General features: G+C 48.5%; 1 protein-coding gene across 5 annotated transcripts in view; it reads right to left on the bottom strand.

Annotated features, from left to right (window-relative positions):
• Nucleotides 1-1,530: 1,530 nt before the first annotated feature.
• The window catches only part of opa1 (OPA1 mitochondrial dynamin like GTPase), an 80,124-nt gene continuing 54,124 nt past the window's right edge, over nucleotides 1,531-27,530 (bottom strand). For all 5 annotated transcript variants that reach the window (XM_084308966.1, XM_084308967.1, XM_084308969.1 and 2 more), the window contains 2 exons: nucleotides 3,970-4,043; nucleotides 1,531-3,754 (listed from right to left, as the gene is read on the bottom strand). In XM_084308966.1, the coding sequence (XP_084165092.1) occupies nucleotides 3,979-4,043 (65 nt within the window). In that variant the 3' untranslated portion in view covers nucleotides 1,531-3,754; nucleotides 3,970-3,978. The remainder of the gene's footprint in view (nucleotides 3,755-3,969; nucleotides 4,044-27,530) is intronic.

The raw sequence follows: 27,530 nt of genomic DNA, 5'->3' as shown, positions 1-27,530 counted from the left end.
GCTGCCTGTCTCTCTACAGCCTGCCTGTCTCTCGTTTCTCTACAGCTTGCCTGCCTCTCTACAGCCTGCCTGTCTCTCCCCCGTTTCTCTACAGCCTGCCTGTCTCTCGTTTCTCTACAGCTTGCCTGTCTCTCCCCCGTTTCTCTACAGCCTGCCTGTCTCTCGTTTCTCTACAGCTTGCCCGTCTCTCGTTTCTCTACAGCTTGCCTGTCTCTCTACAGCCTGCCTGTCTCTCCCCCGTTTCTCTACAGCCTGTCTGTCTCTCTACAGCCTGCCTGTCTCTCTCCTGTTTCTCTGCAGCCTGCCTGTCTCTCCCCCTCCCTGCTCCAGGGTGTGGTGAGTCCTCAGCCAGGAGTCCACAGAAAGCAGACATGAAGCAGAGGTCTCTATAAGACCACAGGTCACTACTCAGTCAGCAGCTCCAGGAGACCAGACCACGCTCTGGAAACACATGTATATCTCAATAGGACTCTGAGGACAGGTGGGAGGAATACAGATGATATGTGGAAGATATTTTCATAGTTGACTCAAATACTCGTAGAAAGTAGGAATTACTAATATTAATGTGGATGAGATGGCACTTATATCGCTGTTGTCAGTCCAAATTTGATCAGTTTGTTTAATATTTATGATATAAATGTTTTAATCTTAATTCTATGATTTTATGTAGAGAGTACTTTTCATGACCATAGAAAGACCCATGGAACCCAGTCAGAACTAGGGGTGGGGGAATTAATCAATACAGCAATATTTTGTATGCAGATATTATATTGATAGTGAAGCATGTGATACATGATTGAAATGAGCTGAACTGACTGAAAATGTTATATTACGTTTATATTACATTACGTTATAAATGGATGATGTAGTGGGGTCGTTGTGCGTGGGGTGGGGTGCTTGGTGCCATGGGAGGTAGCGGGCTTGGCACGGTGGGGGGGGGGGAAGAGTACCACCCCTCGCTCCTCTACTGAGCCTGGCCCAGTTAAATTCAAGGGACCCGTGTCGCTGGGTGCTCGGCCCCGCGTGGGACGGACCTGGGATGTGGGGGAACCCTATTTCTAGGGGTGGATGGCGTCCCTCTTATGGGGGTCTGAGCTGCTGAACGCAGCCGCATTATAGTAATTCAAGGGGCCCATGTCTGTATACTGTTGTGTTGATGTTATTGTAGGTTTTATCTAAGTGTTGTATGTCTGTAAATGTTAATAAAAATGTAAGTAAAAAAAATTAAAAAAAATAAACGGATGATGTATATTGTATTGCAGATGTTCAAGTTTACCATTAGGGACTATTTGCAGTTGAAAAAAGGGAATAAATTGCAATATGGTGACTCTAGCATCACAGGGCCTGTGGTGCTTCCCACCCGGAGCCCGAACCTCACGTGGAATTCTCTTTTTAATGGGTATTCATCTGAAATCGGATTGAAAAACAGACTTACCGGTAACTATATGGGGGTTTTGACGTGACAGCAGTGATACTCTCACATATCAATGATCCCCAATACACAACATCAACCACACAAGATGACGATCATCATGGAAAATGCCACTTTTATTTACGTCAATTCTATTTCCACTTTGTTTTTCTCCTTTTAAACACAATCAAATTTAATAAATAAAGCACATCTGATGGGGAACACCATGCAAACATTACATTCTACATACATAAGAGAAATATGGTTTTCTTGAACCCCATGGACACACCATTACACAGGTACACCTGGCCCAGCTCCTGTATGCGGCTCCATGGCAACTCATTAACTTTACATGTACACAATGTATGGTACATATATATATACCCATATACACATATGAATGACGGGGGTTGAAGACAGCCTCTTGTCACCTTCGGGTCATCATTACTTATTTTTTTTCATTTTTTTTTAATCTTTTAAGCAAGGAAGAGCAGGGGATGGACAGAGGGAACGTGGAAAGAAACAAGAATCAATGACAATGACGAAAAGGAAATGTGGGTAGATGGATAACACACAGAGAGAGAGAGAGAGAGAGAGAGAGAGAGAGAGAGGTCTCTGGTAGGTCCGTGAATAAGAGAGTGAGTTGTTAGGAGGCATTAGAACCTGGGGCAGATTCTATTCTTCTTCTGGAAGGTGAAGAGAAGGTCCAGGGGATGAGTGTGTCGCCAGGCTTTAAACGGCCCTTTCCCTTTCATCTTTTGTGATTGGACCAAAGGGACCAAGAAGAGCGAGATGGACTACGGCTGCTGTATCCAATAGAATCAAAAGCCTAGGTGGTGGAGAGGTGGTGAGATATGAAATGTTACTGAAAGACCTGTGATGATTAAGTACGTGCTCACAACTGTGCACACACACACACACATCCACTAGGGTTTGGGCAAAGGCCCTATCAACACTAATTTCTACAAAATATGGCCAACACAGCCGTCAAATTAAACGTGCCACAGCAAAATAAGTAATTCAATCTATATACACTATATTATTTTTTACACTTACGGTATGGAAATGCTTACGCATGATCATAGTCGATCGCTTTGGAGGTGAATATTGTACCTGGCAATCACTGAATTACTAACGGGATATGTACAGTACTTGTGAAATAAAAGCATCTAATTTAGGATCATATAGAGTGCATTAGGTCCTAAGTGCGCTATGGTCCTAAGTGCAGCCGGAGTGGTGAATAAGTATAAGCTATAACGAACACTAACATTGAATGTGCCAGGGCAGGTACTGTGCCAGGTGCCAGGGCAGGTACTGTGCCAGGTGCCAGGGCAGGTACTGTGAGAGGTGCCAGGACAGGTACTGTGACAGGTGCCAGGGCAGGTACTGTGACAGGTGCCAGGGCAGGTACTGTGACAGGTGCCAGGGCAGGTACTGTGACAGGTGCCAGGGCAGGTACTGTGACAGGTGCCAGGGGGCACGAGGAGAAGCCAATATACTAATATCAAGGCTCTTTCACCCACCATCAACGAAGCCAAAGCCGTTATACTGTACCCTACCATGTGTTATACTGTACCCTCCCAGGTGTTATACTGTACCCTCCCAGGTGTTATACTGTACCCTACCATGTGTTATACTGTACCCTCCCAGGTGTTATACTGTACCCTCCCAGGTGTTATACTGTACCCTCACACTCATGTCACACTACTTTACAGAGACACTAAAGTAAAGGAAGTGGGGAGAGCAGCCTGTACAAAGTCCTAATTTATTTGAAAGGAGGGCACCGAGTGTTCAGAGCAGAAGTCTGGCCGCGCCTTCTAAAACGTCTCTCGTCGTCTTCCTCCTCCTCCTCCACCTCCTCCTCCGGTATTCCAGGTTCCCGTGTGCAGAGGAGGGGAGTTCTGGATGCTCAGACAGAGTGGCTTCACATCCTGATCATAGAGGACATGCGTGTGACGGGGGGAGCTGGGAGCCATGAAGAAGAACTCTTCCTTCACTCTTGGCCTCTGATCCACTGGGTCTGCTCAGCCAAGGAGGCAGAAACACTCCAAACTCTGTCCCTGGGGCAGCTTGCAAAAAATAAAAAATAAAAACCACAGGGGAAAAAAAGAAATACATATAAAAAAAAGAAAAACAAAGTCTGCCCACTCTTCCTCCCTTTAGTCGGTCTCTTAAGATCTGTCTTTTCTTCAGCGTGCGAGGGGGCGTGAAGCTAAGCCGGGGACATTAAAATCAGATGGGTGGTGTCGGGGGGGGGGCATGGATGAGTCATTTACAAAGGGGCTGAATTAGTTGTCTTTGTTCAGTGCATTGCTGTGATCCACAGGTTTGCCTCTGATGGTTCTGCAAAAAAAGAGAACAGAACAAATATAAATGGGAGACGTGTCTAAATTAACAACGTAACACAACCAACACCCGACATCTTCACAGATTAGACAAGGTGAACAACTACAAAATAAAAAGGTTTATTGTAGGATATACCAGTGAATTGCTGCAGTGCTGGCTAGGCCTATTATTTAGCAAGTGCTAAGTAGCACGATTTATATAGTTACAAATACCTGGTTCTCCTATTTCTCCTTGTGAAGAGCTTCTATAAAGGCTTCAAGTTTCTCCTGGATCTCACGCACTTTCTCTGCAGAGAAACACACAAAGAAAGTGGGTTAGTCACGCCTTTTACCGCAAATACACAACGTTCCCAAAAAAACATTTAGAGAAATGTTTCCCAAGGATTTCACAAAGCAAGTAAATGATTTTTATTTAACAATCCAAGTGGCCGGCGTCCCCGCGGGGTGGTGAGAAACGGGAACCTCCTCTAACCCTATTTTGAGGGAAGCAGGTATCCCCTGCAGGCCCTAACGGTCCATGGCTTTCTCTGCGCTAGACCGCTGACAGCAGGACAATAGCCCGTGCATACCTTCACCGAGTGGCTCTGAAACCAACGCTCTACACGCCGAACAACAGGGCTCGTCATACAGGACCATTGTACCTCGTGTTCCCACCATAACACCAGATGGTGCGCGCTGACACTGTGACAAGTTGACAACCAAGACTAAAGCTAGACCACTTCACATATCTGATGAAGACCAAGACTAAAGCGAGACCACTTCAACGTATGTGATGAGGAGTCTCCGCCCCGCTCCCCCTCGTGCCACGACCCGGTATGTCTCTCCGGGGCATGGGGCTAATGCACAGCGGGAGATACCATAACAACAACGTTTACACATAAAAGGGGAAATCTACTGGAAAAAGTCCAGTCACTTCCTTTCTCTTCATTGGGCCCCTATTGTCCTATTGGACAGCCTGCGAAGGAGGCGCGATTCTTCCACACACATGTACCGTCACACGACGGGCGTCTGAAGTAACATGGTCTTAATGGCTGATTAAACAGTGGCTGAGGAAGGTCTATGGGCCCAGGGAGAGAAAAGGAGGCCATGGGTTTGCAGCGATGCCAGCTGCACTACAGAGCTCCCAACTCCCCTATCTGCCCCTCGCTAATCTGTCTGGATCTCCACCAAGCACTAACTCAAACACTGCGTCTAGGAAGAACAAACCGACGCCGGCTCTAGCCTGATCCATCGGCCACACGAGATGTGCAGGCAAACTGTTGTTGACGCTCCCGCTGTAACGAGGCCCTGTGAAAACATCACCTGAAAGGACTTCTTGGTTTTCAAGGAGTGATACATCACAATGACTTTAGACGACCTCGTGAACAACGGCGTCTTAAGTGTCCATTTCAGGTACAAAGGTGAGGGCCGTGTGTGTGTGTGTGTGTGTGTGCCTTTAGTCTGTATGTAACCGGACCTCAGACAGACGGGGTCTCGTGTGCGACCCCCTCTTGATGGGAGCACGGGTGCAGCGGTATCCCTTTTCCTGACGGATGAAAGGCACACGGCGGCCTTTGAGAAGACGCATACGCACACGTCCCGCACGCCCACGGACACCCGTGCTGCACCCTCGCATGTCCCGACATCAAATCTGAGGGCTGAGAAAAGCTGTGGGGCCCGACACACACACAGTCACACATCCCTGAAAAACAGAGCCATATAGGAACACTGCCTCCACCTCCTCTCACCTTCCTACTCACACACACACACACACACACACACACACACAAGCAGGTGGGAGAAAATAAATTCCCCCTGCCTTTGATACTCTTAACACGTCGAGGCACAATGGCGGAGTGCCGGGAGATTACAACACTAATGGGGGCATTAAAAAGGGGGGGGGCTGGGGAGGCGCTGACACGGCACCGCGGCAGGTGTGAGGCTGAAACCTAACCTGCCCCAACTCCATTCCAACACACACACACACACACACACACACCACCGCAGGACCGCGGCTAAAGCTGAGCCGCGTGGGCCGGGGCTGCCCGGACCACAGGACAACATAACTCAATCTGAGCCAATCACATCAGGATTACTAACATCTGTCTGAAGAAAGGGGAAGCGGGGGCTGAGGGGGGAGTAGCTGTCACGCCCCGAGACAAGAGGGAGGAGAGGGGAAACCCCCCGGTTGGATCTTCAAACGGTCGGGGTTTAGGGCACCGGGCCCCGAGACGAGGCAGGTGGACTACTGTACGGAGCCGACATGTGGACCGGCGCAGGGCGAGCGCTTTAACATCTCTCTTAGGAGGACAACACTAGTTCAGCCTTAGTTCATGTTTCACCTGGGCCCCCGATCGCCTTTGATGACTGGAATGACGTGTGTGGGGGGGGGGGGGGGGGTTCACACGGGGAGATGGATGGCAGCGAGGATCAGGATGGCAACGACCCCCACCCCCCCCCCCCCCCCGTTCACGTTACAGAGTCTTAACGACATTAAAACGAGCCTGTGGCAGCTTGCGGGACACTGGGACGCCACAGGGGGACAGTGAATGGAGGCTTTCAGAAAAGCCAATATTCTAGGTGTAGAAACTGGGAGAAACAGATATTTATTTCCCTCTGCGACATCTGTTGTGTCTCTCCGAAAAGGAGAGAAAAGACCACAACAAGCCTCTTCTTTTCAGGGCCTCCGCGGATACGACACAGAGTCACCACTGCCCGCTCCGCGCAGAGCTGCGGGAAAAGGGATCTAAAAAGCCCATTTAGGGCCCTGTTTACCTAAGAGATGAGCCACGAAACACGGCCATTCAGCCGCCCACCCCTTTATCTGGTCATGAATATTCCCATAATCCCCTGGCCTCTATCCAGAAGGGCCCCTTCTTTAAGGTTAGGGTGTATGCGGGAACTCTCGCTCCATTCAGAGAGGGGGTTCCCCCCCACCCACCCAATCCCCTCTATTCGGATCCCCCCTCTCCCTCTCTCTCGGCTGATCTCCACATGAAATGATATCTCATTCACTCCCACTCGGCGGAGGCTCTAAGCCTGCTCCGGCCCGGACCGCTGGCAGAGGGAAGGCTGAGGGAGAAAGCCTTTAATTGACCTGTAATTAGACTGTGAAACAGAGTGGCCCCGCTGGACAAGAGGCCGCCAGGAGAGGAGAGGAGGAGGAGGAACAGAGAGGAGAGGAGGAGGAGAGGAGAGGAAGAACAGAGAGGAGAAACAGAGAGGAGATGAGGAACAGAAAGGAGAGGAGGAACAGAGAGGAGAGGAGGAGGAGAGGAGAGGAAGAACAGAGAGAAGAGAGGATAAACAGAAGAGAGGAGGAACAGAGGAGAGGAGGAGGAACAGAGGAGAGGAGGAGGAACAGAGAGGAGAGGAAGAACAGAGAGGAGAGGAGGAGGAACAAAGAGGAGAGGAAGAACAGAGAGGAGAGGAGGAGGAGGGGAAGAACAGAGGAGAGGAGTAGGAGGGGAAGAACAGACAAGGAGGAAGAACAGAGAGGAGGAGGAGAGGAAGAACAGAGGAGGAAGAACAGAGAGGAGAAACGGAGAAGAGAGAGAGGGGGGGGGGAGAGAGAGAGAGAGAGAGAGAGAGAGAGAGAGAGAGAGAGAGAGAGAGAGAGAGAGAGAGAGAGAGAGAGAGAGAGAGAGAAAAGACCATATTGGGAGATGGCCACTTTTCTGTGGATATGAAAAGGAGGCGACCGTAGAGAGGGGGAGAAAAAAAAAGGAGGGTATTAAAAAGTGGCAACAGGTTTCAGTGGCCGATGTTCGGTGCCAAGGCCACAGCTCCCTTTTGCAGGGCGCTCCACAGTGTTCTCCTGACGGGACAGGGGTTCACCGCCTGGTCACTGGGAGGTTCCCGTCCTAAACTGTCATCGTCCCAAAAAAAAAAAAGGACCGTTTTCTATCATGTCACCGACAAGGTCACGCGGTCGGTGGATGTTTAAAATGCTGGGCCGACTCTCTCTCTCTCGCTCTCTCTCTCTGAACACTGATCTCTTAATGTAACAAACAGAGGAGGCCTTTTTTTCTCCTTCCCCGACATCTCACTAGATTTGTCACTAAATCTGCATTGTCACACTATAAAAAGCGGGCCGTGGGAGGGCGGATACAGAGAGAGAGAGAGAGAGAGAGAGAGAGCGAGAATAAAGAGAGAGAGAGAGAGAGAGAGAGAGTGGAGATGTCGACGGCCCAACACTGTGTCAGTGACAGAGTCGTGAATCAGGTTCTTATCTAGAAAACAGATGCCTGGGGAGAGAGCAGCTCAGCCTGGGGAGAGACAGAGGCCTGGACAGCTTGAACCCCAGGGTCAGACACGGGGCAGACTAAACAAAAAAAGAGAAATTGGGGAGAAATATCCTTTGAAAACACCAGTTTTATTGACAAGCTCCACCGCCGCCTTTGAAGGGACAGGTGTCAACAACCTTTAGTGTGGGGGGGGGGGGGGGTTGTAAAATTGAGGTTACCGCCAGTCACAAGAAATCTGGAGATTTCATTTGCAAAGTGGATTTAGCGCCAGGTCCGCCGGGCTCAAGGCCGTTCACGTCCAATGATCAAAAGAGAACGCTCTCATTTGACATAACTTTTCAGACAAAGCTGTTCTCGTTTTATCACATAACAAAAAGGTCACCATCACTGGCCTCGCTATACCTGTAATTACTTCCCTTTGTACGTGAACTGTTAAAAAACAAAAAGCGATAGTTAGCGACTGGAGCGGAGTTGTAAATCAAGGTGAGTCAGAGGTCTGAACTCTGGAGTTCCTCATTGTGACCTTTTGACCTCCAATGGAAGGCTTTATTGTGGCTAAGTGGCCACATCAATCTTACATGGCAACACGGGCCTGGGGACGTGTGGATGACAGAAGTTTAAGTTGCCTCCCTGTCATAAAGCCCTCTCTCTGTGAAACCTCTACTGCGAAGGACACAGGTGTGTGGACTGAGCCAATGGAGAGGAGGAACAGAGCAGAGGAGAGGAGAGGAGAGGAGGAACAGAGGAGAGGAGAAACAGAGGAGAGGAGAGGAGAGGAGGAACAGAGGAGAGGAGAGCAGAGGAGAGGAGGAACAGAGGAGGAGAGGAGGAGAGGAGAGGAGGAACAGAGGAGAGGAGAAACAGAGAGGAGAGGAGAAACAGAGGAGAGGAGAGCAGAGGAGAGGAGGAACAGAGGAGATGAGGAGAGCAGAGGAGAGGAGGAACAGAGGAGGAGAGGAGAGGAGGAACAGAGGAGAGGAGAAACAGAGAGGAGAGGAGAAACAGAGGAGAGGAGAGCAGAGGAGAGGAGGAACAGAGGAGAGGAGGAACAGAGGAGAGGAGAGGAGAGGAGGAACAGAGGAGATGAGGAGAGCAGAGGAGAGAGAAGAGAAACAGAGGAGAGGAGGAACAGAGGAGAGGGAGGAGGAACAGAGGAGAGGGAGGAGGAACAGAGGAGAGGAGGAGGAGAGGAGGAGAGGAGAAACAGAGGAGAGGAGGAACAGAGGAGGAGGAACAGAGGAGAGGAAGAACAGAGGAGAGGAGAGGAGGAACAGAAGAGGAGGAACAGAGGAGAGAAGAGGAGGAACAGAGGAGAGAAGAGGAGGAACAGAGGAGAGGAGAGGAGGAACATGGGGAGAGGAGGAGGAACATGGGGAGAGGAGAGGAGGAACAGAGGAGAGGATGACCATGAGGAGAGGAGGAACAGAGAGGAGAGGAAGAACAGAGAGGAGGAACAGAGGAGAGGAGGAGCAGAGGAGAGAAGAGGATGACCATGAGGAGAGGAGGAACAGAGGGGAGAGGAGGAACAGAGGAGAGAAGAGGAGGAACAGAGGAGAGGAAGAACAGGGGGAGAGGAGGAGGAGCATAGGAGAGAAGAGGATGACCATGAGGAGAAGAGGAACAGAGGGGAGGAGGAACAGAGGAGAGAAGAGGAGGAACAGAGGAGAGGAAGAACAGAGGGGAGGAGGAACAGAGGAGAGAAGAGGAGGAACAGAGGAGAGGAAGAACATGGGGAGAGGAGGAGCAGAGGAGAGGAGGAACAGGGGAGAGGAGAAACAGATGAGAGGAGAAGAGGAGAGGAGGAACAGAGGAAGAACATGGGGAGAGGAGGAGCAGAGGAGAGGAGGAACAGGGGAGAGGAGAAACAGATGAGAGGAGAAGAGGAGAGGAGGAACAGATGAGGAGAGGAGGAACGGAACAGGGGAGAGGAGGAACAGGGGGAGAGGAGAAGAGAGGAGGAACAGAGGAGAGGAGGAACAGAGGAGAGGAGAAACAGAGGAGAGGATAAACAGATGAGGAGAGGAGGAATAGGGGGAGAGGAGAAGAGAGGAGGAACAGAGGAGAGGAGGAACAGAGGAGAGGAGAAACAGATGAGGAGAGGAGGAACAGAGGAGAGGAGAGAAAAGGAGGAACAGAGGAGAGGAGATGAGGGACAGAGGAGAGGAGGAACAGAGAGGAGAGAAAAGGAGGAGGAGAGGAGATGAGGGACAGAGGAGAGGAGAGGAGGAACAGAGGAGAGAAGAGGAGGAACAGAGGAGAGGAGAGGAGGAACAGGGGAGAGGAGAAGAGAGGAGGAACATGGGGAGAGGAGAGGAGGAACAGAGGAGAGGATGAACAGAGGAGAGAAGAGGAGGAACAGAGGAGAGGAGGAACAGAGAGGAGAGGAGAAACAGAGGAGAGGAGGAACAGGAGAGAAGAGGAGGAACAGAGGAGAGGAGGAACAGGGGGAGAGGAGGAGGAGCAGAGGAGAGGAGAAACAGAGGATAGGATGACCATGAGGAGAGGAGGAACAGAGGAGAGGAGAAACAGATGAGAGAAGAGGAGGAACAGAGGAGAGGAGGAACAGAGGAGAGGAGAGGATGACCATGAGGAGAGGAGGAACAGAGGGGAGAGGAGGAACAGAGGAGAGAAGAGGAGGAACAGAGGAGAGGAAGAACATGGGGAGAGGAGGAGGAACAGAGGAGAGGAAGAACAGGGGGAGAGGAGGAGGAGCAGAGGAGAGGAGAAACAGATGAGAGGATGACCATGAGGAGAGGAGGAACAGAGGAGAGGAGGAACAGAGGAGAGGAGAAACAGATGAGAGAAGAGGAGGAACAGAGGAGAGGAGGAACAGAGGAGAGGAGAAGAGAGGAGGAACAGAGGAGAGGAGAAGAGGAAAGGAGGAACAGAGGAGAGGAGAGGAGAAGAGGAGGAACAGAGGAGAGGAGAAGAGAGGAGGAACAGAGGAGAAGAGAAGAGAGGAGGAACAGAGGAGAGGAGAATAGAGGAGGAACAGAGGAGAGGAGAAGAGAGGAGGAACAGAGGAGAGGAGAAGAGAGGAGGAACAGAGGAGAGGAGAGGAGAAGAGAGAGGAGGAACAGAGGAGAGGAGAGGAGGAACAGAGGAGAGGACACTAAGCCAAACACCACTGAACTTACACACACACACTTGCACATACATACAGATACCAGACGGCCACATGGAGCGGTCAGAAAAAAATCTGCCGTGAAACCATTTTAATCGCCTAGTCTCTTCATTGACACGGCGCTGACCCCAATCGACCCGAGCGAACACATGTGAAGCAGAGCGACGAGACGGTCCAGCTGAGGGGGGAAACGCACCGAGCCAACGCTCCCCCAGCGCGCTCCCAGCTCTCCCCCAGCGCGCTCCAACTCCCTCAGGTAAATATGTGCCTCGTCTCCAGCTGTTCTGGAGCCCACACACACGTCCTCATCCATATAAATCTGGAGAGACAGCAAACACACTCCTCTACGAATTCCTCTATGCCGCTGCCGGAGGCGTGTGCAGACTCATTTGCTTAGAAGAAGCGTCTACAGGTGTTTTGCCTGCAACCAGCCCCGATATGTAATGGACGAGGACAAGAAGGAGAAATATGGGGAGAATTTCATTTGTTGAGAGCAAGGCGTTCGGTGAACCCGTTCGGGCGGTACGGTAAAAAGTAACTTTACAGAGGCGTGAATGAAACTTAAGACTTGCTCTACTGTTACCACCTCAGAGAGGAAGTGTATGGTTTTCCCATTACGTCATCCCAACTAGGGCCTTATCTCAGCTTTGTGTGTGTGTGTGTGTGTGTGTGTGTGTGTGTGTGTGTGTGTGTGTGTGTGTGTGTGTGTGTGTGTGTGTGTCCGTGTGAGTGACAGGAGGATGCGTAGGAACGGGTCCCCGAGGACCCCCCACCCCCCCCCCCCCCGGATGGATGGACGCCTTGCCACTGATCTCCTCCTCCCCCATCATCACACACACACACACACACACACCTCCTTCTACCTCCTCTCTTCCCACACTCGCTCCTTCTCTCAGAGGAGTGCTGTGTGAATGGCTCCACATTATTCTCAGCGATTTTATTTCCTTGCGACGTCTCTCTTCATCACCTGTGATGACTGAACGTTCTAAACACAGAACTCCCTTTCCTCCGTTCCTTAAGGCAACAGTACACTGAAAGCAACGCCCGACGACTTGCCCCCAAAAACAGAGCCATATAGTCGAACATGTTGCCGCTCGTAATACTCTGTGTGGCTTCACACCTATCTTAGCTGATCAGCACACGTTAGCAACCGAGACAGTTCGACCAGCAAGGCGCTGTGGCTGAAGCCAAATGCAGTGCTTTTGATTTCTCCACAAATGGGTCATTTGGGACGACGTTTATTTACGCGACGAGTAGACGGCTTCAGTCAATCCGCCTCTTTCCTTAATTTATACTAAGGGAGAGCACTGTCTGTGTTTCTTTAGCTGGTAGATGTCGTGCTACTGGGTGACAGCGGTTCAGGAGGTAGAGCGGTCGTCTGGTGATCGGAAGGTTCCTGGTTCAATTCCCGCTGCTCCCGGACAGGGACAGTGGGGTCCGCGCATTGACAAAAAAAATCAACCAAGAGAAAAACCGACAAGCCCAACTCAGATAGAGTTTTCCACCTGGCAGCTGTGTGTATTTGCCATGTCTCGCCCCTTCATCAACGGAGGCCGACACACAGTATTCCAATACACATCTCACTACATCCTGCGCATGTATAATCGCGGAGGCCACGTCTGGTCTTGTGTGTGTAACCTGGACACTCGGTCAGCCGTGTGATCCAAATGCTGGCAAAAGAGCAGAACCAATAGACTTCCAGTGACGGGTCTCTTGAATGGCTCTGTGGCCGTGGACACTTAGGTCAACACTGTTAACTGGTTGCTCACTCAATATTCAGGAATGACTCCAGTCAGAGTCTGAGAAAGGTATGGGTAGAATCCCCCAGTGCCTCTATTTGGTAAATGGTGCATTTATATACGTCCCTTTTATCCAAAGCGCTTTACGATTTTTTAAACTCACATTTTACCCATTCACTCACCCATCCTCACACCGATGGAGGAGGCCGACCGTGCAAAGGTGCCAAACTGCTCATCGGGAGCAGTTAGGGGTTAAGTGTCTTGCCCTGGAGGAGTGGGAATTCAAACCGTGAATCTCTGGATTACGAGACTACTGCTCTATCTCCCGAGCCACTGGGTGGTACGTCCAGCTGGGTCAGAGGGAGTCAGGAGAGATTTATACCCTGCACAGGGGGTTGGTGGAGGTGGGGGGTTCCCTGTGTACCAGATGCCACGGTGCTGACCGGTGAGCGGTGTGTGTGTGTGTGTGTGTCACCAGAGAGATGAGTCAGAACGAGCCGCAGACCGCTCCAGTTCCCACACTTGTAGGGGAATGAGGGGTAGATGGATGATGGGGAGGTGGAAAGAGCAGGGGGTCGTGACTGGGTTGAAGAGGAGCGGCTGGTCGGCTGGGGAAAGGGGGGGGGGGGGGGGGTGAAGGAGACGAAAGGAGGAGAGAGCGAGAGAGAGGGAGAGGGAGAGAGAGGGTTCTATCTGGTCCCAGCTGTGGGGAAGATGGAAGTTGTCTCCTCCCCGACTGTCAGACAGACGCATGAACAGAGAGAGAGAGAGGGTATTATGTTTGTTCCCAGCTGTTGGGAAGACAGAAGCTGTTTCCTCTCTGAATATCAGAGATATGTATGAGAGAGAAAGAGACGACTGGATCTACATGTGCTTAGGAGATCAGCCGTACGACCTCCGTCTTACACATGTGAGCCTGTGAGGACTGGGAAAGAGAGAGAGAGAGAGAGAAGTGCAGATGCAGAAAAAAAGCGAGGGTTTGAAAAAAAGAAAAGAAAAGGATTGTGCGCCTGTTGGGTGTGTGTGAGAACATTAACAAGAGGAGGGCTGGCTACAGATGAAAGGTGCAACATAGCGCTGTGCGTGTGTGTGTGCGCTTGCACCAGCGTCAGGACAACGCTGAACCTAGGGTTTGTCTACTCCAGGCACCCAGGAGAAAATGGATCATTTGGCTAAGAGTCAAGGCTTGATGTCTGCTCCGTCCTGGGAATAGCCCAAACAAATAAAAAAGGGTATAACACTATCGCTTTTCATAACAACCTGCTAACTCTGCATCCATCAGCGGAAGTGGCTCCTTTGTCCATTCATGAAAACAAAAACCGTGTTTCCCACATTAGAGGCAAGGAAGGAAACAGACTTGAGAGGTCAGACGCTGAAGTCATGAGGGTTAGTCGACTCAAAAGTGAAGCCAAGTTTTTTTTGTTTTCTGTGTGTGTGTGTGTATTTTCTTTCTTTCTACATCCTCGGGATCACGGGGCGAGGTCCAAGAGAGAGAGACGTCTAGGAGATGAAAGAGAAAAGAAAAAAAATCTTTTTTTCTTTCTTCTAAAAACACAATTCTGTACGCTTCGCGTTTCAAACCTTTTGGGAATCGGGAGGAAACGCCACAACAAGCCCGGTGTAAAGGACACTACTGTATCCAGACCGCTCACAGCTAGAGAGACAAAGTCACCCGACGTTCTCCAGCAGATGCTAAGGATTGTGCAAAGAGGAGGAGGAGGAGAGAGGGAACAAACAGATAAAGAGCCTGGAGAGGCCTATTGCTGCGCTGACCTGCCGCCCAGAGCAAACACTATAAACACCCTCAACACGGAGACACAGGCACTCACAGGCACACACACACCTTAAAACAATACATCATCCGCTATAGCAACAGGAGAACACAGAGGAACTTCTGAGCCACACTAATCACCCTGGAGGAAGCCGCTTGGAGGAGGAGAGGGGGGGGGAGACGTGGAACAGAGGAGTGTGAGGTTGAGAGGGCATTCCAGGGAGCAGGCCCAGACAACCGCGCGCACGGCAACGACGCACGCAACGCTCACATATCCTCCCTCCCATGACTAACGTGTTAAGCTCACCGGAAAAGGGGGAAATGTGGTAGAGAAAAGACCTGGTTAAAAGGTGACGCCAAGTGCCTCTGTAGTGTATGAGTGTGTGTGTGTATGAGTGTGTGTTTGTGACCGTGTGGCGTACAGACACGCGCTCTCTTTTAGTCTGACAGGCTGCGTATAAACAGCCGTATAAGGATGATGGGGTGGGGGGTGGGGTCGGGCTGTGGGGCGAGGGCCTGGAGCCGGGACTTCCCTCTTATGGCCGACGAAATTCATGTGACGTGTGTAGAGCGGAGAGATTTATGCTTTCTGAATACTGTAAAAAAGAAAAAAAAAAAAAACTTTACCGCTGCCGTTTACAGTGATTTGCCCACATTATGGGGAAGCTGCAAGGCTGTCAGCCTGTCACAGGGAGACAGTGACGAGGGACGGAGAGAGAGAGAGAGAGAGAGAGAGAGAGAGAGAGAGAGAGAGAGAGAGAGAGAGAGAGAGGAGGGAGGGAGAGAGAGATAGGGAGGGAGAGGGGAGAGATAGACGAAGAGAGATAGAGGGAGAGAGAGAGAGAAAGGGGGAGAGAGAGGGAGAGATAGAGGAAGAGAGAGGGAGGGAGGGAGGGAGAGAGAGCGAGAGGGGAGAGATAGAGAGAGGGGGGGGAGGTAGAGACAGTGTTTGAAGGAGCTAGGGAGAAATAGGGAGAGGAGGGTTAGGGGTACATGTGACCAGACAGATAAATCGGTGCACCAATATTACAATTGTGTACTGGTCTCATCAGCTCATATCCACAGATATATATCAGTGCTTGCAGATTAGGATCCATCCATACTAAAAGTATTATTATTCATCCATACTAAAAGTATTATTATTCATCCATACTAAAAGTATTATTATTCATCCATACTAAATGATGATGTTTGTGTCTTACATACAGGTGTATGACCAGCCCATATGGGCTTACAAGACACAAACAATAAGTATATAATAGTATACTTGACATTGACAATAAGTTATATAGACAGGGCGGCTGAGTGGCGCAGTGGGCAAGGCACTCGCCACTAACGCAGGAGATGCTGGTATCGAGCCCAGCTCTCGGCGTTGCTACCGGCTTGGACGGTCGTTCATACTAACACAATTGGCAGTGTTAGGGGTGGGAAAGCCAGTGGGTGGGGATTGGACGATGTGGACAGCGACTCCTACAGGTCGGTTGGTGCGCCTGTACAGCAGAATCAGGAAGTATCGGGGGCAGCGTGAGCCTCCCACGCGTTACTCCTCGCCACTGAGATCGCGCTGTTCAGGTGAAAAGATGCGACAGCTGCCTCCTCGTGTACCGGAGAGGACACGTGATGCAAGGCTTGGTCCTCACTGCAGCCGACCAGTGGGAGGCATGGTCTAACAACGTTCGAGACAGGGGAGGGGAGAATTGAAGGGAGAATTGGCGAGGCGAAATTGGGATGGGAGAAAAATAGAAAATAAGGAGAAAAAGTGAATAAAAAAAGTGTTATATAGACCAAGATGGCCACAAAAAAAACAGAAAACAAAATAAAACGTATTATAACAAGCTGTAAACAATGTATGTAAACAAAGAAACAAGAGGAATTCATATACAATTATATAGGATATAGTGTGTTTTGTCTCATTATGCTTTCTCCAAAAATCCTGCAAAACTGAAGATCTCTAAAAGTATTATTATTCATCCATACTAGGGCTGTCCCCGACTAAGGATTTGGATGGTCGACTATGATTGGCCAAAATTTGCCGTTAGTCGACGATTGGTCGACAAAAAAATTTAAATAAAAAAAAAGTATATATATTTTTTTATCATTCCATTTGGGCTGTGGGGGGTGCTTAATGTCTGAAGGAGTCGACTGAAGGCTTCTTGTCCTCTGCAAAAGCATGCAATTGGTCCACTGATGGATACATCTTGATATTTGTCTAGTCTAGTGCAGTGGTTCCCAAAGTCGGGGTCGCGACCCAAAGGAGGGTCGCGAGCCGCCGCGGGTGGGTCGCCAGATGATAAAAAAAAAATTAAAATAAAAAAATCTAATATTTTTTTTGTCAGGCCACTGAACTTAGAAGCAGGCCAGGACAGTGTTTCTAGTTGCAACAGCGCAATAGTTAGCCACGCTTCTAGGCCTCTTTTCTTTTGGAAAGAATGATTAAAAAATAAATAAAAAATTATTATATATATATATTTTTTATATTCGACTAAGAGGTTGGCCAGTCGACTACGGCTCCTTGCGACCGATTAGTCGACTAATCGACTAAAGGCGCTCCCATAGTCCAGCAGACTGTACACAGAGCAGACTCCGCGGATGTCCGCGCGGACGTCCGCGCGGACTCTTGAGCTTTGATCTCAGCGGACAGCAGACCCACAGGTGCGACGCTCCTATTTTCTGAGGCGCGGACATGTTTTGTGACGCCGCGCGAGCGATTTGTGGCGCGAGGAGAGAGATGAGCCCGTGAAGCGCGCTCTCTCTCTCTCTCTCTCTCTGTCTCTCTCTCCCTCTCTCCCGCTGATAAATGTTCCCTCTGATCTGCCAGTATAGTAGAACAGACAGAATTGTGGGAAATGTAGTAAAACTGGTGCGAGAAATGTAGGAAATAGACCGCGGACGTCCGCTGAGATCTGCTCGACTATGAAAGCTCAAAGAGCCGCGCGGACATCCGCGGAGTCTGCTCTGTGTACAGTCTGCTGGACTATGGGAGCGCTAATCCATACTAAAAGTATTATTATTCATCCATACTAAAAGTATTATTATTTTCAATTATATATCTGAGTGATATTAATGGGTCGGTAATATGTAATCCCCTCCCCTCAAATATTGGATCCAAACATTCTGTACCCCACCCCGACCCCCTCCACCACACACACGCGCAGGCATTCACAGAAGACGGTGTCTATTTGGGGTGTGGAGGCGGCCTTTGCCACATCCCAGTAGACTGTTTCCATATAACTCTGGGCTCTGATCCAGACACAGCGTGCGCATGTACACGTACACGTACACACACACACCACTCATTAACACACACACTATCTCTCTCTCACACACACATGACTCATTAACACACGCACCACAGGGCTCTACGCTAACCTTTTTCACTAGGGGCACAGGTGCTCCTAAATGAAAAAATGTAGGAGCACACAAAGAAATTTAGGAGCACCCAAAAATATTTAGGAGCACAGTGAAAATATGTCAAGTAACAGTTTTTTTTTTTTCAAAAATAAATGTATATTTGTACTGTGCATGCAAACGGGAACGGGACACATCTGTGCAATAGCACATACCACCAAAGTCACTGGCCCACTGTGTGCGTGTGTGTGTATCATCTGCGTGTGCAAACGGGAATGGGACACAGACATTTGAACTATTAATTAAGTGATGAATGCCTACTATGGCAAAGTTGTAGCCAACAACTAGGCCTGATAAGAAAGGCAGTGACATTGAACAAAAAGGAGACACTGGCTTTACAACCAGGGCCATCAGTAGAGGGGGGAGCTAGTGTTGCTCTTTTAGAAAAATAATCCTTTCAGGGTTGCCTATTGAAATACTGTACACCTCCAGTACAGAAACATTGTTTATGAGTTTGCGTGTCAGGTAGACCATTGATTGACAGTCGATTCTGCCAATTACGACGTCACACCGTTGCACTCTGGCCGTCCGACGCTGCAGCTAGACCCTATTGCCACACCGCTTGCACTCTGGCCGTCCGGTGCCCACCTCTGCGGTTGATAACGCTAGCCAAGTTAGCTGTACACACATACACAGTGGGCCAGTTGTAGGGGTGTAGCAATGCATCGATCCTACTTTGCAATATTTACAAAACATGACATTGTTTTCTAACTCTAGCCATGGGGAAATGTTTAGCCAATTCACGTTAAATTTGTATGTCTTCCCTCCGGCTCCAGTGGGTGTAGCTTCGCTAGCTACAGTGGCTACATTGGGTGCTACAGTGGGTGTAGCCTCGCTAGCTTGGCCAACTTCGCTAGCATGCTGGCTAGCGTCAGTATCTTGGTTAACGTTAACCATCACCTCTGTAACATGAGCTGCCTCGCCTGACTTCTCATTCTCCGGTATCTTTCGCGCAAAATAAAATTGAATGGGCTTCGACATGGCTGTATTGTCTGACTCAGAGACAGACAGTGACGCTGATCGTTACTTTCGGTTTCCAGTCACGTGACCACAGGAAACTCTACTGTGATTGGAACGTTTATGCGGCTGTGAACTGTGGGACTTGTAGTTTTTTAACGATTCTCGCAGCGGAGGAAAAAAAGGACGAATGAGGCTGTACTCTGCACTCGCCGGCCCCACTTGCACGCCGTGCGAGTACTTGATTTTGCAGGTTCGCACGCACATATGTTTAGGGGCATATGCGAGCAATATGGTCGCACTGTAGAGCCCTGCACCATATCTCACTCATTAACACACAAAATAACACACACACCATCTCTCTCTCACATACACACCACTCATTAACACTTTGCCGCCCGACCACGTAGAAATACGGGTTTCGAATCCATGCGTTGTGGACAGAATCACGTATAAATACGTGGCAAGTTGTTATTGCTTTTATTCCATATTAATAACCGGGTCAAGGTTATAAACTGCATATATTCCCTAGTCTGTGAATTCGAGGATGTGCAATACCACAGAGAGAGACGGCAACATTATCATGGGTTTGCGTGACGTCTCTCTCTCTCCACCTCCCAATGACTTATTTGCGAGAGTATGTCGATGCAGAGCAGCAGATTCAGCTGTTATTGGCTCTTTTCTGGGGACCGCACAGCAGCGCCCCCCACCCAACATTGAATTGAAAATGGCTGAATTGGAGTACTGCTGGAGTACTGCATTGTGCTGCTGCTGCTCCGGCTCTGCAGCTTCACAAAAGTTCGCACACCCAGCACTAAGCTCTCGCTGACAACGTCGTTGTCATTATTAGAAGCAACGATGAAACAAATGTAATGATTGTTTCGTTCATCGCATAGGCTATTTAATTTTAGCCTATTTTAATACAATTCAAATAATCAAATTGTGCTTAGACTCAGGGAATTATTTTCACCGGACATTAAGACCGGAGAGATTAAATATGTCGGACTTCAACAGATTTTGCCGGTCAAATACCGGTAATTACCGGCTAACGGAAACGCTGACGCACACCATCTCTAACTCATTAACACACACACCATCTCTAACTCATTAACACACACACACACACACACACACACACCATCTCTCACTCATTAACACACAAAATAACACACATAACATCTCACACACACACACACACACCTGACCCCCATGTGAAACCTGAGCAGCGCGGGGCCTGTCTGCCAGTCGGGGCAAATCGCTCTTAACACCAGACTGCCCTGGGGAACATTCTGCCTTTGTCAACACAAGTGTGTCTATCGCCCTTCCTCCAACAACCCCCCCCCCCCCCCCCCCCCCCCCCCACTCTCCTCGGCAGCCAGGTGAAGGCAGTCTCCCCTTTGTGAGAGAGAGAGAGAGAGACAGACAGACAAGGACAGATACAGAGAGAGAGAGAGAGAGAGAGAGAGAGAGACAGACTGAGAGAGGGGGAGACAGAGAGGAGAGCGAGTTGGATCAGGTAGCCTGTGGTTATTAGCTGGCTGACCTGGGGGTCAGGCCTTAGTTCGGGCCTGAGGCAGCCTGACCCGCTGTCTTTACTGGGGCAGGTTGAAGGAGCCAAGAACAACAGCTCAGAGGGAAGGGGGTTTCATGAGCGGCCGCGTAGGGTTTCTCCTCCCCCTCATACTCACACACACACGGCCCCAGTAGTGGAATCTCTCCTCCTGTTGAGTCTTGCATGTGTAGGCAGAGACACCGCGCAGGTGTGTGAGAGAGGGAGGCTGCATGCGAGCAACGCTGCAAAACATCCCCATTACCCCAGAGTTCAACGATACGCACACCTCCATTACAGTCATAACCAGTGGCCCATGATGGCGCGGCGGGGTGCAGCCATTTAATTTACTCTCAAAGGTTTCCCTCGTTTACAGTCACGTCGAGTGCACACGGAGTTAAGCATAAAAAGGCATATGAAATCATAACAATAAGCCAAGTAAGTAACAATGAATTCAAATATGTATAACTTGATTGACAATGGTTGGAGATCAAGGTTTTAAACTCTGCAACAGAGGCTCAGGAGGTAGAGCAGTTGTCTGGTAATCGGAAGCTTCCCGGTTTGATTCCCGCTCCTCCCAGGCAGTGTGTCAAAGTGTCCTTGAGCAAGACACTTAATCCCCAACTGCTCCCGATGAGCAGGTTGGCACATTGCATGGTTGCCTCCGCCGTCGGTGTGAATGTGAGGAACAAAATTGTAAAGTGCTTTGGATAAAAGCGGTTATATAAATGCACCATTTATTTTAGGGGAGAATCTCGAGCTTTAACCTCTTAAACCTAAAAATACATACCTAAGTAAATGGAAGATTGCTCCACTTCTACAAACCCCATGTTCTTGGTATCTAGGGACATCCATCTTTTTTCATCTTTGACGGTGAATAACACCATCAAAGGCAACATTAATTCATACATTCTGTAGAGATGGATTTATGGCGTGATGTCATTCTCGTACCGGTCCCGGACTGCTCGGGCGTAAGAGGTTAAGGACAAGCCACAGCATAATTTTTTTTGTGAACAAATGTTTACGTTTTTTTTATTTTTGACATGACATACAAACATTTACAGTAGAAATCCACTATAAATCACAGGGCTATTACCGACATAATACTAACAATAATGACAGCCCGGTTTTTAAAATTAAAATAGATGTAGATTAAAGATATACACAGATTAATTACAATACAATACAACACATAAATGCTCTTGCTCGTTCTAACCCCCCCCCCCCACCAGACCCCCCTTGGATACATCCATTATTCCGTTTGATACCAAGGATTAAAAGTTCATATAATGCTTTATCCTCTCCACCACTTCTGACCAGATTGCTATGCTGGCTTCATTAACACCTAGAATTCGTGCGGTAGATATCTCTAGATAAATCACATCAAGATACCGTACTTTTCGCACTATAAGCCGCACCTGACTATAAGCCGCAGCAGCTAAATTGAATGATGTGTACATATATAAGCCGCACTGGACTATAAGCCGCATGTGTTTTAATGTTAATTACCATATGTAAGGAGTGGAGCCTGCGGCTTAATTTGACTCAACACGGGAAACCTCACCTCACCCGGCCACGGAAAGGATTGACAGATTGATTGCTCTTTCTCGATTCTGTGAGTGGTGGTGCATGGCCGTTCTTATATTGAGCTTTAAGTTCCCACCTCTACAGAGAATGACTCCCATTGGGACACAATACTGTCGGACAAATAACATTAACTCATTTACAAGTTGTATTAAGTTTGGCAAATAAGGGAACAAATAATAACATTTCAATGCAGTAAAAAAAGCAATATTTTGATTTTCGGGTTTTGTCCACATATAAGCCGCACCGTTATATAAGCCGCAGGGTCGAAAAATGGGGAAAAAAGCCGCGGCTTATAGTCCGAAAAGTACGGTAGGTAAGAATCCATACCCTCCGGCACATTTTATCAGGTTGAGCCACTGCATCATTAACAGGGAATGAAGATACACTTGTGCGTTGAGAACTCAAAACATTTTAAATGGTTTTTTTGTTTCCAAAAGAATTTTCAGAAAAACCAAGAAAAAAACCTAACTTCGGTACCAACTCTCGTGTTCAGAAAAAGCTGTACGGAACCGCTCTGTGCTCCGAGGCGTGTTGTGGAGTCAGCCAGTCAGTCTGCTCTGGTCATTTAGAGAGAGAGAGAGAGAGAGAGAGAACCCTGTGCTAACTGTCAAGACGGCTAATGACCCAGATCCTGCACTCACCCTGCTGCCAAGCGGCTGACAGACTGACACGGCGAGAGCGCTGTAACGCGAAGAGGAAAAACTCCCTCTGACCAAGGGTGGCCGCCGTGTTCAGACTCTGGGAGGAGGATGTAGGAGAAAGTGGAACGACACAGAGTCTGAGTGCAGCTGTGTTGTGCAACTCAAACTCTTCAATCGCACTCTACGCTTCCAAAACAATATTTTAAGATTAAGACACTAACTCACATGTTGTATGTCAACAGTGGGTGAACGAGGGCAGTAATTAGACCTAGCTAGACCAATATAGAAAACCCCCACACACACTCCAGAGCCCTGCTAGGTAATCACTAGGTATAGAACCGACTCGACAATATAACCAAACTTTATTGGCCGTCTGACACCTGCCTCTGCACACTCACACTCCCATCATGCCAGGACTGTGTTCAGTGTGAGTTTAACCAGATATTCTAATCACGGAATAGAACTTGTTAAAAAGCTGCACCAATGGGATAAAAAAGGAACAGTTTTCTAAGTGGGCAGGACTTTTACAGACACCATCGACTTTTACACAGCCAGCGACTTTTACAGACACCATCGACTTTCACACAGACACCATCATTAACACTTTGAGTGCCAGCGACGAGATGTCTCGTTTTTAAATTGTTATTTTTTTTATTATCGATTTCCATTCATTTTTAATCAATCTAGCCTCACGTTACCAGTGGGGATCTGTCTGAACTCGAACAGGGAAAATACCGCCCCCTATCGTCCAGCGTTTCCGTTAGCCGGTAATTACCGGTATTTGACTGGCAAAATCTGTTGAAGTCCGACATATTTAATCTCTCCGGTCATAATGTCCGGTGAAAATAATTCCCTCTAAACACAATTAGATTATTTGAATTGTATTAAAATAGGCTAAAATTATATAGCCTATGCGATGAACGAAACAATCTCACCAAGCAGCCGGTCTAATAATGACATCCTGCTGTCAGCGCGAGCTGGCTGCTGATATATTTACGTGAAGCATGGCTTGGCAGGGTGCAGTACTCCAATTCAGCCATTGGCAATTCAGCTGTTGGGTGGGGGCGCTGCTGACACCACTGCTCTGCTCTGCCTGCTCCAAGTGCTCCATGCTTCACGTAAATATATCAGCAGCCAGCTCGCGCTGACACAGCGGTGCCAAATTTCTCAGTTCTTCGCTTGATATAATTAATACAAATGTCCAATATAACGGAATTAGTTAGCTCATAAAAATGTGATTATAACAGACTGCTGTTTATTAAGGTCGGGCAGACTGCCCACCGACACCTCAAGTCGGCAGCAGCAGCACGAAGTCTCGAGGGACTTATTTTATTTGGAATATATTAATGACTGATACGCAAAAGTAGCCTAGTTTTAAGTTAAAATATTATAAATGCCTTGATGATGTCATTCTTTATATAGGTCTATCAATTGTTTTTAAGCTCAATAAACTCTGACCGGAATTTATCCCATTTGTCCGGTAGATTGAAATCTACCGGACACTCAGACCTGCAAAAAAAAATTCTAACGGAAACCCTGCTATCGTCTCTCCGGATGGTACTGCACCCCTTTGGATTGGATTGAATGAAACGCATGGAGAAAAAAAAGTCCTGCTTCCACATTTTACTTATCAGACAAGTAACCGGAGACGATCCAAGTAATCGCCGACCACCAGAACAGCGGAGAATGTGTGTTTCCAGTACCCAGCGTTGGATCAATAAACACGAATTGGAATAATCTTTATAATAATATATAATAATCTCTCTGATCTGAGGTAAGGAATCTATTTTACCAGTCTTGGGATAATCAGAGCTATTTTCACCTATATATATATCAGCGTGTGCCATGTGTGTATCTGTGTGTGTGTGCGATCAGGAAATAAAATAATCGATTTTTCAGCCCGCTTCTATAGCATGCATAAGTACACCTATACTATCGATAATCTAGCGTTTATTTGAAAACGATTCATAAATAGGCCGAAAAATTACAACGTGTTGTGTATTCCAGTAAAGGGCGTTTATCACAGAATCTTTATTTTTTTCTGGAACTTTCAAAAAACGAGCGTTTTTCAAAATGGTATAAAACGGAAATGAACAGATTAAAAAACAATCAGTTTCGACAATGTTGACTGCAAACAAGTCATTGATAAGCGACGGCCATATTAGACACATAGCCATCATTTAAGATATAGTTTATGCTTTCGCAAATATGAGAGATCAGTCATTGAAGTGGGTGGTGGCACGCAACAGGGTTCCGGGGCACCGGAGGCGTGGCACTGAAAGTGTTAACACCATCAGATTGCAGGACAAGACTAAAAAAAACGTGTTTTGCGCTGGTTCGTCGTTTTAGAAAAACACACATTTAGTATAAAGATGTTCAGAATGCCTTCAACTTAAATGGACTGCATTTAAAATCCAAAACGCTTTACCATTTCATGCCTCACATTCACCCATTCACTCACACCGACAGTGGAGGCAACCATGCGAGGTGCAAACCTGCTCATTGGGAGCAGTTAGGGGTTAAGTGTCTTGCTCAAGGACACTTTGACAGACACACTGCCAGGAGGAGCAGGACTCGAACCGGAAACCTTCAGATTAACCAGACGAGCGCTCTACCTCCTGAGCCACTGTCGCCGCCGACAACTTGTAAGAGACTAGTTCAATATTTATCTCAATTCCTATGGTAAAGGAAAAAGAATAGCCACATTCGGCCATGATTTCTACATCTGTCATTGGGGTGAATGGAGCCTGTTCTGCTCTAGATTCCTAATGTGTGTGTGTGTGTGGGGGGGGGGGGGGGGGGGGGGTTGTCTCTCTGGTTCAACTGTGAGTGACAATCCTTCTGTACGTTCTACCTTCCATAGTTACCGCTGTCTTGGACGACAAGCTGTGAAATGTTCAGCAAATCACCACGCAGATATATTAAAACAGCATTGCCCTTCAGGTGGATCAATATGACAAGTTCCTTATGTGTTAGACGTTTCTCCTTCATCTTCAAGTTCTGTAAAGTTACATCAAATGATGCCGTAGCACTGATGTCACAGCCAAGTATCGCCTATTGGGATTGGTGGACGGCTATGTCAATCATTGTTTTGCAACCGGTCAATCCTATAGAACGGCTTATCGGATTCCCTCACATACCCTCAGCCCACATCGACCCACTGAATGGAGACTGGAGGTGGTGAGACGTGGGAGTGTCATGCCTACTTGGGATGGTTCGGGAATAGACACATCTTATGTCATGTGCAAGGCCAGGCAGGTCTGGACATTCCTGATGGTGTGTGGAGCGGAGAGGAGAGGAGGAGTGTAGAGGAGAAGAGATGAGAGAAAGAGAGGAGATGGGAGAAGGAGGGGAGATGAGGAGTGTAGAGGAGCAGAGGAGTGTAGAGGAGAAGAGGAGAGGAGATGAGCAGAGAGGTGTGTAGAGGAGATGGGGAGTGTAGAGGAGAGGAGATGAGAGAAAGAGAGGAGGTGAGAGAAGGAGAGGAGATGAGGAGTGTAGAGGAGAAGAGAGGAGATGAGAAGGAGAGGAGATGAGCAGAGGTGTGTAGAGGAGCAGAGATGTGTGTAGAGGAGGAGGGGAGTGTAGAGGAGAAGAGATGAGAGAAAGAGAGGAGAGGAGGAGTGTAGAGGAGCAGAGAGGTGTGTAGAGGAGGAGGGGAGTGTAGAGGAGAAGAGATGAGAGAAAGAGAGGAGAGGAGATGAGGAGTGTAGAGGAGCAGAGAGGTGTGTAGAAGAGGAGGGGAGTGTAGAGGAGAAGAGATGAGAGAAAGAGAGGAGAGGAGGAGTGTAGAGGAGCAGAGAGGTGTGTAGAGGAGGAGGGGAGTGTAGAGGAGAAGAGATGAGAGAAAGAGAGGAGAGGAGATGAGGAGTGTAGAGGAGCAGAGAGGTGTGTAGAAGAGGAGGGGAGTGTAGAGGAGAAGAGATCAGAGAAAGAGAGGAGAGGAGATGAGAGAAGGAGAGGAAATGAGGAGTGTAGAGGAGCAGAGAGCAGAGGAGTGTAGAGGAGAAATGTGCGTTTGACCTTTTCCCCTCGGCTGGAGTTACAGAGACTCCATGCAGGAGGAAGTTAAGCCAGTCCCTGTTTAACTCAACCCGACAGCTTACGGCTGTGCAAGTGTGAGTGAGTGAGAGAGAGAGAGAATACACATCCCCCACTATGTACTGTATGTGAGTGTGTATGTTTGGAGTGTGTTTACATTGGCAGCAGAGGTGTGTGTGTGTTAAGGGTAACACCCGAGTCCTGCTCTGCCTAACCAAACACAGCCTCTCTCACCTGTAGCCCATTACAACACTGCTCCCCTATCAGCACAGCAGGAAGCCTTTATCAAGCAGGAAAACAATAGGAACTGTGTGCGTGTGCCTCTTTAAACAGTGATTAAGCCTGGAAGCCTCCATCTGTATCCATCAGAAGACATGCATGCTTGGCTTTGACTGAGGGTGCTTTCTCACTCACCATCGGGGTCGAATCAGCTCCGTACCGTCTCGTACCGTCTTTGGGTGCAAACTCCCCCCCCACCCCCTCTCCCCCCTCTAGTTTGTGTACACACTTCAGTCTTGGTTCGCTCCGGGTTCTGTTTACGGTTGGGGGGTGTTAACACGGCGGTGGAGACTGGATGCTGATATAAAATAAACAAATAACCAATAAATATGAAGTTATATTTGAACCTCTGTTGTCAAGCCTTGTCAATATAACCCACCCCCTTTTCTCACGAATGGATGGTGTTGTAGAGTCCGCTTTTGAGCGTTTCCCAGGGCTAACGCCAGTGATGG

Source organism: Notolepis coatsorum (assembly GCF_963971535.1).
Source record: "Notolepis coatsorum genome assembly, chromosome: 2".
Taxonomy (NCBI): Eukaryota; Metazoa; Chordata; class Actinopteri; order Aulopiformes; family Paralepididae; genus Notolepis; species Notolepis coatsorum.
This window is presented reverse-complemented; position numbering and strand designations above follow the sequence as displayed.